We start from the raw sequence: 12305 nt of genomic DNA on the forward strand, positions 1-12305 counted from the left end.
CTAACCAGTATCCCACCTCTCAGGGGACAGGTAGAGGAGTCTATTTACTATTGCTCTTCTCCACATGAAGTACTTTTTCATTCTCCTGACTTCCAGCCCATTTACTCTAGGCAATAATCTCACTTTTTACTATTTCACCTTACAGAGAAAATAAAAGCTGGTAGATGAATGTCCTTAAGTACCTGTTTTCAAACTTCTGTCTATATATTGTCTTTGCTCTCTCTCCTAAATACCTAAACATTTGCTTCAGGATTCCAGAATCCTTCTCTTTGAATTTCAATACTTTTAACTTCTCCCTTTCTTAGTGACTTCATTTCAGCATTTAAAGGTTTATTAGTTTCACCTTTAAAAAAACAAACTCTTAAACTCTATGTCTTCCCTTTTGCAACCAAATTTCTCAAATTGTATTATAGATTATAATTCATCATCTTCCATTCATAACACAGGCCACTCTTTTTTCTCCTTGTCCGACTGATCTACCCGAGTCACTTGCTCTAAGATCACCAGTGACCTCCTAGGTGTTCAGTATTTGTGGAATGAAAGTAATGTATGTTTCAGTCCTTACCTTAAATTTTTGGCAGCATTGTCACAGTGGACTAGTTCTTGAAATAACTCTTCCTAAAATCTGTATCATTTTCTAGTTGATTAAAATGCTAGGATTCCTCAACATATCAGTCATAGTTTTTTCTTCATGGTCTCATCTACTTACTTCCATTACCTTATTTACCAGTATAGTCTGACAACTCATTTTTATCACCAGCTTAAGCATCGTATCTGTATAGCCTTTGGTGTTAATTTCTCCACTTGGGAGCTTAAATGAAAAAAAAAATAGTTAAAATTTTGAGTGTTTGTTATATACCAGGCAAGCAAAGAGTTAAGCACTTTTTTTTTTTTTTTTAAGATTTTATTTATTTGACAGAGACACAGCGAGAGAGGGAACACAAGCAGGGGGAGTGGGAGAGGGAGAAGCAGGCTTCCCGCTGAGCAGGGAGCCCGATGTGGGACTTGATCCTAGGACCCTGGGATCATGACCTGAGCCGAAGGCAGACGATTAACGACTGAGCCACCCAGGCACCCTAAGCGCTTTTCGTTTATGTCATTTGGTCCTTGGACAATAATAAATGAAAAGTACATAGCTCTTTTCCTGATAATTTCTCTACTTGTATAATAAAACCTTTCTCAGTCTTTAGTAAGCATCAGAATCACCTAGAGGGCTTTATAAAATACAGATTTCTGGGCCTCACCTCCATAGTATCTGATTCAGTAGGTTGGGATGGGGCCTGAAATTCTACATTTCTAGCAAGTTCCTGGATAATGCCCATGCTAATTTGGGAATGACACTTTGCGAACCACTGCATTAGAGAAGTAAAATAACCTGCTTCACAACTGTCACACAGCTGGGATGTGGCAGAGCTGAGAATTGGTCCCAGGCAGTATCTAGAGTTTACCCATTTAACCCACTGTTCCCACTCCAGACGTATTAAACTCCTCTTTCTTAGGTATCTCGGACTCAGTACTCAAAACTACCTAAAACTGGTCCTAAACTGGTCCTCTGCCAGAGACCCCTAACTGCCATTAGTATAGGATGGAAACTTCCCTCATTACCTTCAAACCCTGCCTCTCCCGTATTCAGTCTCACAAAGCACTGTTGGTTCTTCCACAAACTACTTTCCTCCATTTGCTACCGCCATCAACCAAGTCAAGGCCACAGTCTGTTCTCATCTGGATTTCTAAAATAGCTTACTAACTTAATCTCCCTATATCTCCTTTTGCCCTCCTTTAATTCATCCATACAATACCAGGAATAGTCTTTTTAAAAGGTGAATGAGATTAATGCCTTGTTTAAAATCCTTCTACTGCTTTTAGAGTAAAGGCCGAAATCTTTACCATGGCGTGCAGTGCTCTATATGACCTAACTATGCCTGCTTGAGGATCATTTTATTTTTTTTCCTATTCTTTCTCTCCTTCATTATGCAATTACATAATCCTACTAGCCTCTTAGAACATAAGTACTAGATCTATTCAGTGATTTGGGATTTTATAACTATGCACTAGAACCATTATTGGGTGGTATTCTGTTCTATAAATGTACCACAGTTTTATTTGCCCACCATCAATTTTTTTGAATCAGTTACCTGCTTATGTAGAGAGGAGTTTGTGTTTTTCTTTTTTTATCTTGAGTGTTGGGGGAAGCCAGAGCAGTATGGGATGGCGATATCAAAGATGAGTCTTAAATGACAGAGGACAGATTGTCCATAAAAAGTGGCATTTTTTAAATGTCTTCAAATACTTTAAAGATTTATTTGAGAGAGAGATTGGACGAGTGGGAGGAGGGGCAGAGGGAGAAGCAGATCCCTCACCGAGCAGGGAGCCCAACATGGGACTTGATCCCAAGACCCTGGGATCGTGACCTGAGTTGAAGGCAGACGCTTAAGACTGAGCTACCTAGGTGCCCTGTCTTCAGATTTAATTTGGGAGAGTAGATAGTATCAGTGGGATGATGCTGGATTCACTAGTGCTAGTAGGAACTTGAACATTAGGACCTTATATTCTAAACTAAGGTGTTTGAAAAAGCTCTGGTGAACCACTGAAGATTTTAAGGTAAGGGAGCAATTTAGGCTTTGTGTTTTAGGAAAATCTCTCTGGCATTATGAACAGAAGTACGAGCATTATATTTTGAAGCAAGGAGACCAAGAAACTATTTCAGTAATTCACTAATATAAGAGAACGGTGGTGGGTAACTGAATTAAGGCAGTGGTAGAAAAATGGAAGGGATGGAATAGATTTAAAAGAAATTAACAGATTAGAACCAGTATTCATCTCATTAGTATGTCTTTTCTTTTAAGCTGCCTCTCTACCTCCTTTCCATATTTCAAGATGAAGGAATTAGCTCCTTCAAAGTCTTCCTTTACTACTATAGTTTTTTAATTGGTCTTTTTCACTTCTGAATCCATACAGAAACAGTAATGTTTTACACAACCATACTTAGTACTAACAGTAGCAGCTGTCATTGGGTGCCAAATGCCATAATTTGTAACACTTGACTTGCATTATCTAATTTAATATCTGTGATCTGGTTGGCAGCATATGAGGAAACTGAGGCACATGCTCACATAGCCAGTAACCTAATTCACTCTGCCTCTTAAAGCTTATTCGTATTTAGTACACTGTTCTTACTGTTGAGTGTGCATTTGTTCTTGTAGTTGTCTTATGATTTTGTGCCTTAGTAGTATTAAGCACATAGTAGATACTATAATTCGCAGATATCTTTCTATTTAGTCAGCATAAGAAACAATACCAAGAAGGGAGTGGTTGGTGATAGCTATAGTGTGGTTGTAAATAACAGATGATTCTACATCTCCTTTTCAGATCTGGATGGTGCTCTACTCTCAGGGCCAGATTGTGATAGGAATGTGAATACAAATTTATTGGCTGAAGCCGGCTCCAGTCAGGATGGAGGTGATGCTGGTAGGTACAGTAGGATTTTAGTAAGAGTATGTTAAAGAGGATTTGAAGATTGGGAAGTGTTTGTGTACATATTTAAGGACCTATTGCAGTTTCTTTCCCTTAAAAGAGAGTATTCTATGTAAATACTTTCAATCCGTGGTAGCTATGTTTATGATAGCTATGTTCATGATAACACTTTCGGAAGCCTGGTAAATACAAATGGATGGGTGTTTATTATTGTCTGAGGGAGCCATTTATTTAGAGCTTTTAAAATCTTAAATATCAAGTAATTAAGGTAATAGAGCTGGTGGCTTCTTGCTAGTATATACATAGAATGAAAATGGTAATTATCCAAATGGTTGATTAATGTATTTTAATTAGCATTGATGTAAAATAATAGTATGGTTGGTAATGGTGATAGAAAATGTTAATTCTAAATAGTAATATTTCGTACTTTGGGAGGGGTATCCTCCTACACATAGAGGCAGAGAATCCATAAATATTCCAGAGAACAACATGAGTATAAATAAATTAGGAAGGGAAAAAGCTTTCTTTAGAGAAGAATGCCAAGCTAATAAATACAGAATGACAATTGAAAAAATACCCCACAGGAAATAATTGAAGATTATCCATGGATGTTAAGCCACTGTTAATGGGCTTATCTCACAATGATTGGGCAAAAGGCTGTTGTAATAGCATATTCACATGGTCTCCATATCATCCCACAGATTACTTCAGTTACAAAGAGGAAAGATTGCTTTATAATAAAAGAAGCAGAAATACCATGCTTCTTGTCAGAATGCACTAGCCAGCACACAACCCTACGTAATATTCTTGCCAAATGTGTAACCCAAATCTAATCATGAGGGGGGAGAACATCAGACTGATCTACACAAATCCAGCTACTCTGGATTTTAAAATGTTAATGCCATGAAAAACAAGCAGAGGAACCACTAGATTCAAGCAAACCAACTAAATGCATTGTCAATCTTGATGACATCAGGGTTCTAAAATGACTAAAGGGGCATTTGGGGAACAGTTGGGAATTTGAATGTATAGTATGGATTAAATAGACAATTTTAAATTTCTTGGGTGTGATAAAGGTACTGTGGTTATGTAGGAGAAAGTTCTAGAAGGTACATGCTATATTGAGGGGGAAGCAATGATGTGCAAGTTTCCAAATTATACATATAATACATAAAAGGTGGGTATGTGTGTTTATAGAGAGCACACGTGGCAAAACAAACATCTGTCAAAGGTACACAAAGGGATATAGATGTTCATTGATTTCAACTTCTCAAAGCTTTGGAATTGTTTAAAAAAACTGATGGGGAGGGGGACAGCTAGGGGTACTCTTACATAAAGCTTTCACAGGTTTCTGAGTATAGTATGCACTGACCAAAGTTAAGCCATGTAATTTTGAAGAAAAGAGTTTACAGAAAGTTTTGAAATTAGCCATTTACAGATCGTATGGGTTGAATTTTGAAGACTTTTTCCTTGTACAAAAAATCACTAATAGTACAAGGTATTTTATATTTGGTTTAGAAATCTGGTTGAAGAATGAGTTTAGACAGGGTATGTGAATTCATATGTAAAATTTTCAATTCTGCACATAAACATCTTCATTGGAGAATGGTTCATATAATACATCTCCTTTTCAAAAAAGCAAACTCTTAATTTAGAGTCATTTCTCTTTAGGGGACATTTTGATCCATTTTTGTTTTTGCAACTGAGATCAGCCTTTGTCTTCTTCAAAAGAATGCTTTCTTCTTAGTTTGCCATTATGGAAAAATGCACCCTGAAGGATATTACTGAGCGCAGTGAGCGCAATTTTTAAGTAGATCTTGAATGACCTTAAAGATCTTTCAGTGATTGAATTACAAAAGCACTACCTTTGTTAATTTGCTCATATACTTCTATAAGTAACCTCTAATTTGGCCAGATGAGAGAAGTTTGGGATGAGGCTTTCTTAATTTGAATTATCATTTTGATATTCTAGATATATGGTGTCTCCTGTCTGTTTTCATGGATGCTTTTTATTAATCTTTAGGTTATCGAGACAAACAGAATTTCAAGTATTAAAAACTTAATTCTGAATCTTGGGTCATCAATTTATAAATTATTTTTTGAAACATGGACTTTCAAGTGTTCTAATTCTGAATTTTGGGTTACCAGTTTATAAATTTTTTTAAAGATTTTTTTGAGAGTGAGAGAGAGCAAGCCTGGGTGGGGGGAGGGACAGAGGGCGAGGGAGAAGCAGACTCCCCACTGTGCAGGGAGCCTGATGTGGGGCTCGATCCCAGGACTCTTGAGATCATGACCTGAGCTGAAGGAGACGCTTAACCAACTGAGCCACCCAGGTGCCCCTATAAATTATTTTAGGGCTAGTTTGTTCTTACGTGTAATGAAAGTACTAACTTGAGGTTATTAACATACCTAACATGATTTCTGATAATAGTTTTGCAAGTATTTTGAGCAAATCAAAAATATATACATTTATTCAAGAAATAATTGAAGGGTTATTGTAAGCTTTGGACATGAGAAATACAAAGGTGAGGGCGCCTGGGTGGCTCAGTTGGTTAAGCGACTGCCTTCGGCTCAGGTCATGATCCTGGAGTCCCGGGATTGAGTCCCACGTCGGGCTCCCAGCTCAGCAGGGAGTCTGCCTCTCTCTCTGACCCTCCCCCCTCTCATGCTCTCTATCTCATTCTCTCTCTCAAATAAATAAATAAAATCTTAAAAAAAAAATACAAAGGTGAGTAAAACAGGCACAGTCCTTGCTCTCAGAGCTTCTTTTTTTGCACTGATTTGATCAAGAACTACGAGTCAAAGCTCAAACTTTATTTAGAAATGTAAAGCTGAAAATTGATAGATTCATGTTCACAGGCTACCACCCCCATTCTAATTTCCATCCCCTGCCCTGCCCCCCCCAACAGATAATGGTGTCTCAGTTGAGGATTCTGAAAACTTTCCCTCAAACAAAAATACATTATAGTTTAATTATGTAATTATGGAAACAGCAGGCTTTCCTGACATTTAAAAAATGGGTGAATATATTCCAAGTATAAAATAATTTACATTATTAGTAATGAAATTTTTAAATACCTTAGGGACCTTTTTGCATTGTTGGGTATTGATACTTTCACCAAAGAGGAATACTAGGTTATTTTAATTTTTAGGGAAGTAGTATATATGGCAGATAGATGGAGGAAAATGAATTTTTAGAATACCCAGTTTGGCAAGCATTCTTTTGTAAAATCCATGGTTTTCATGGACGGAGAATTAACAAATTACTACACAAGTAAGCTAGCATATAGCCTGGAAAGGAGTGTTCATGCAGAGGAAAGAGTGCAAAGGTCTTGTAGAGGGAGCCATTTTCCCATGGAGGAACAGTACAAAGGCCAGTACGGCTGAAATAGAGGGACCCAAGCGGGTAGTTAGATCAAGGGCTAGATTAGGTAAGGCTGTGTAAGATAATTATAAGTCTTTGGTTTTTATATGAGTGAGATGGGTAGTCCTTGCAGGCTTTTGAGTGCCAGGCTCTCACTTAAAGTTCTGAAAGAATCTATAATTGCTGTGTTGAGAGCAAACTCTAAGAGGGCAACAGTATGAGACAAACTCTGATGGCTATTGAAAATAATCCAGAGGCAAGAGTTAATGGTCGATTGGATCAGGGTGGCAATAGCTAGCTATGGAGAACACTGGATACGTTTACATTGCCAAAGGATTCCTGGAGCCAGGTAAAGACATACATATTCAAGAAGGAATCCTGTCTAGGAGGCATCTGGCTGGCTTATGATGGAGCATGCAACTCTTGATCTCAGTGTTGTAAGTTGGAGCCTCACATTGGGTGTAGAGATTACTTAAAAATAAAATCTTAAAAAAAAAATAAGGGCGGGGGAGGGAATGCTATCCAGAGGAGGTAATTCTTATCTTAGCTAGTCTGAAGATCCTTAGGCACAAATTCCTTAAGGGACATTGACTATTTTGATTCCACTTTTCGGATTTTCATTTAAGGATGGAGTTAGAAAGAGAGGTTTATATTCTTCATTCTTAGTCCATTTTTCTATACTGATAAATCTTCAAACAAGATTATGTGATTGGAGACAATAAGGAGACTATCCTGTTCCAAAGCTGGGCTTCAGGGTGACAGTTATTGAGAGAGTTCTGTTTTGAATATCTTTGAAGTACAGTATAAAAGAGTAGTTTCATGTGGTCTCCATGCACTATTAAAGTATGAAGACATTTCGGTTTCAGACTACACTGTAGAGATTTTTATCTAGCTATTTATAATAAGCTATTCTATCATAATGCTCATAAGATATAATAAGTTTATTTTCTGGGTTTTTTTTTTTTATTCTAATAAGAGACAGATTTTCATTACCATCATTACATCAAAATCACTTTTCAATTGTATTAGGTACTTCACATGATTTCAAGTATGGCCTGATGCCTGGCCCTTCAAGTGATTTCAAGTATGGATTGCTACCAGGTACTTCAAATGATTTCAAGTATGGATTGATACCAGGTGCTTCAAATGATTTCAAGTATGGATTATTGCCTGAATCTTGGCCAAAACAAGAAACTTGGGAAAATGGCAAGTATTAGTCAACTAAATTCTACAGAAATTTTAAAATGATTTTTCACAGTTAAAAGCTTCCATGTTCTGAGTTTTAAAAAATTAAGATACTGGTAGTCCTATAATAATCCCTGTTCTTAGGGATAGACAAGCTTTTGATAGCAAGTTTTCTGTTCAGTATATAATTGCTTTTGTGTGTGTTTGTTTTGGTTTTTTTTTATTCTCAAAGGTGAATCATCTCTAATCATGAACAAGTTAAAATGCCCTCATTGTAGCTATGTAGCCAAATACAGACGAACACTAAAAAGGCATTTGCTCATTCATACGGGAGTCAGATCATTTAGCTGTGATATTTGTGGAAAACTGTTTACTCGCAGAGAACATGTGAAAAGACATTCCCTGGTAAGTAACTTTAAATATAACTGATCTTTGAGATAAAATATATGTCAGTGAAGTTTAAGGTATTTTAACACTGTTACCTGAAATTTAGGGAAGGTTGATTATTAAATTGCTTTAAACAAATTATGTGATTTATGAACTGAACTTTATACAGAAAAACAAGGGTATCATTCACTCATTATTAAATGGGTAGTTTAATTGAATGGTTGAAATGCATTATTGTCTATACTGTCCTTATATTGGATTTTTCCCCCCTTTAATTAGGTGCATAAAAAGGATAAAAAATACAAATGTATGGTGTGTAAGAAGATCTTCATGTTAGCAGCCAGTGTTGGAATAAGACATGGATCTCGACGCTATGGTGTTTGTGTAGACTGTGCAGATAAATCACAGCCAGGAGGGCAAGAAGGTGTAGATCAGGGACAGGATACAGATTTCCCTCGGGATGAAGAATATGAAGAGAATGAAGTAGGAGAAGCTGATGAAGAGCTGGTTGATGATGGAGAAGATCAGAATGATCCATCTCGATGGGATGAATCAGGAGATGTTTGTATGTCTCTAGATGATTAACTGACCTATACTCCTCAAGGATGCTGCATTTGGACATAATATGAATCGACAATTTGAATTGTTGAACTTGAAGGCTTGCAAAATATGGTACATGCTGGATGGTAGTTATGTTGCTGTGAAAACTGTAGGGTCAAAAAGCCTTATAGCAAAAAAAAAATTTTTTTTTATATTTGCACAGGACTGTACAGCAAACAACCTTGTGGTTGGATTACATGGAGTCCCCACATCTTCAGTCAGTTATCAAAGTAAAAATATTTTTTATTTATAGGATATACAGTAATTACTTGGGTCCTACGAATATATTGTACCTATCCTTAAAGAGCTTACGTTCATGTGCCACTTTAACATGAATGAAGAAAATCCATTTTTAAGACTACAGTGACAGCTGACCCAATTACCCTGTCCATCAAACCACTCAGGCTAGTTTGTACTAGTAGAGTTTTGTTTCTATTTTTATTTTTATTAATTTTATTTTTTTTAATACAGATTTTCAGTGAGGGGCCTTTTCAACCCCATTGGTTCTACTTTTCTGTATTTTTCCATTTTAATTTGCTTCATAACTTAAACCAAGTCTCTTCTAGTCTTAGATATTATTTCTCAATTTTGTGCTGATGGGCATGTTTATAAGAACTGGAGAGGTAATTTATTGGAATGAACTGACTTCCTCCATTCCCCCTTTCCTTTTTTGACATGAATTTTACTACTTCACAAATGAAGAAATGATGTTGCAAAGTTGACGTGGCGAAGTTGACAAATACCACTAAAATGATTATGATTTAGAAGTAACTTCCTCCTGCTGCTCTAATCTGATAAATGGTTATTACATGACGTTTTCTGACATGGTATTCGGTTTTGGGTATCTGTTACTTTGGCACTATTCTTGTTTGCCTCTTTATTTTTGCCAGTGTACTATACCTCAGTCCTATTTGAAAAGACAGAAATCTAATCAAAAGAAAAGTCATAGAAACAATAAGTAAAATGATTTGTTTCCTAATTTGACCTCCATGTCCAGTTTGGTTAGCTTGTTATGCGATATAAGTGAAATATCAGGTTTTTACTCCCGTGCCCTTTTTATCATTAAAAAAAAACACAAAAAGTGCATTCTCTTTTGTTTGATACTTACTGGGATATTGAGTGTTTTGAAATTATGATAATTATTTTTTCAATTCCTCAACATTTTACTACATCTTCATATATAGTCTTTCTGGTAGTCACCATGATTCAACAGTCTGCAAAAATCTTACAAATAAAATATTGAGAGGCTTTACAATTACTCTGTTAACTAAATTCTTCAAGGTACAAGGGGTGATATATTAAATTGAAATTGTCAGATTTATTTAGTCTGGCAGATGAATTAGCTGATAAACTCACAGCAGCATTTCACATAATTAATATTAACATGCATGTCATTTATCAGGAACATATTGTATATTATATAAGATTGAGGGATATCATATTTTCAGCTTTCTTTTAAATAGAAATTGAGTATATTTTCCTATTTTATATCAGGTCACTAAATTATGCTATTTGTGTGGAAAAAATTGCTAAGTACACTTTGACAGACATAATCCTTTGGTGCTCCATCTGATCAAAGTTGAAAGGTTGATTTTTTTTTTTTTTTTTTTTTTTTTTTTTAAGAGACAAGCTTTCTCATTGTCTCCAATTTCGGTAGTATAATGGTTTAATGTTAGACATTGATGTTTCTGCTTGGATAAATCAAAGATAAAAAGTACAGTTACGTGGTTAGATACATATTTTGTCATCTAAACTTTATTGTAGTTTCTACATAACTGTAAAACTGACATGAATAGTTTGGTTTGATTTTTGTTTAAGACTGAAGAGTACATCTTATTTCTCAGTGTTCTAGACAAATGAGTATAATGTAATTCTGGTGGGGTCCAAAGTAGACGTTAGTTGGGCAAAGATACTATGAATGAAAAAGTATTTTAAACGTAAAATGTTCTGCTTTGTGAATATGTAAGTATAGTATAAAGATTTCTTTCATCCCATTTATCCCCCTCCTTTAAAATAAACCATAGTTTACAATTGGTAGATCTGTCTATATATAAATATATATTAAAGAGAAAAGATATATATCTGAAAATCACCTAAATCTGCTTTATTAGACTACAGTTCACTTATTGCATAGAAACTGGACTTGGCTTTACATTCTTAATGTACTTTTACTTTTCCTCAAGATATGAACTTACTCTCTTTAAACTGAATTTTCTTTTACTACTTAAATCATTTATGTATATCTGGTAAATTATGACCAAATTTTTGTTAGATTGCATACAGTAAATTGAAATACACACTTGGTACACTACGGGATTGTTGTGCTTTTGTTTGGTTTTAGTTGGAAACAAGGTTTGATGTAGATGGCTTGTTACTGTTAATTTAAAATATTCTATAATTGTCCATTACCTTTTATGTTGTATTGTGACAGATTTGGCTATATTTTTAGTCAACTGAAATATGATACTTTAAAAGTTTGTTTTTAGAAAGGTAATCCAAAGGAATGTTTATACTCTTGAATATATTAGCCTCAGCCTATATAAAAATTTCTTCTTTAAAGTAAACATTTTACCAGAAACAGAATTGACAGATTTTTCTACTTGCTGACTGCCTAACTTATTTGTTTCATGATCTCGAGGGACTGCCTTTTCCCTTCTAGGTCTTTTTTTAAAAAATAGTTTTAGTACTAAGGTATACTACTGGACGTTTCTATTTTTTTTTTTTAAGTATATTCTTTTTCTGACTTACAGTACAATTTCAGGAAGTTGATAGATACTAAGAACTTATGATTGGTCTCAGAGGTGACAATGGAATACTCATAATTTTGTCTGTGGAGCCCTGGCAGAATTATGTGTTACACATTTGCTGAATTTTTCTCTTGTAACTTATATTTTAAATGAAACATATTTTAGAGCTGTAATTTTAATGAAGAGGAAAAATATAAACTGTTTCTTTCCTATTCACTCTAGTAACAGACCCTCTCCTATAAATTAAGATCATGTATTCTTTCTTAGGGTTCTCAGAGACAGTTACTTCCATATGGTCCCTGCTTTGTCGTTGTTCCTGGCCCTCATTTTTCATATTCACTAGATATATTGCTAATTTTAGTGCCCTAGCAATTAAGAGCTTAAAAAAACTGTAGGAAGGGGAAACTGAACACTAATAAATAGCTTTGAAATTTGGGGGGAAAACACTAGCTGGTTTTGGTAGAGCCATCCTGATGGAGAAGAGGGAGATAGAATTGAGTGAATTCACATAAAGTACTTCCAACACTGGTACATAATAGAGGCCTAAT

General features: G+C 35.4%; 1 protein-coding gene across 2 annotated transcripts in view; it reads left to right on the forward strand.

Moving 5' to 3' along the window:
* The window catches only part of ZBTB10 (zinc finger and BTB domain containing 10), a 34781-nt gene extending 23110 nt beyond the window's left edge, over window positions 1-11671 (forward strand). Inside the window, exons 3-6 of one of the 2 annotated variants that reach the window (XM_035011418.1) lie at window positions 3370-3468; window positions 7868-8044; window positions 8256-8428; window positions 8690-11366. In XM_035011418.1, coding sequence (XP_034867309.1) covers window positions 3370-3468; window positions 7868-8044; window positions 8256-8428; window positions 8690-8995 — 755 coding nt within the window. In that variant the 3' untranslated portion in view covers window positions 8996-11366. Of the gene's footprint in view, window positions 1-3369; window positions 3469-7867; window positions 8045-8255; window positions 8429-8689 lie in introns of both variants that reach the window. The other variant, XM_035011417.1, reaches the window with a different exon arrangement.
* Window positions 11672-12305: the final 634 nt, after the last annotated feature.

The sequence above is a fragment of the Mirounga leonina genome, unplaced genomic scaffold (genome assembly GCF_011800145.1).
Source record: "Mirounga leonina isolate KUSES-001 unplaced genomic scaffold, KU_Mleo_1.0 Mir_165, whole genome shotgun sequence".
Lineage (NCBI taxonomy): Eukaryota > Metazoa > Chordata > Mammalia > Carnivora > Phocidae > Mirounga > Mirounga leonina.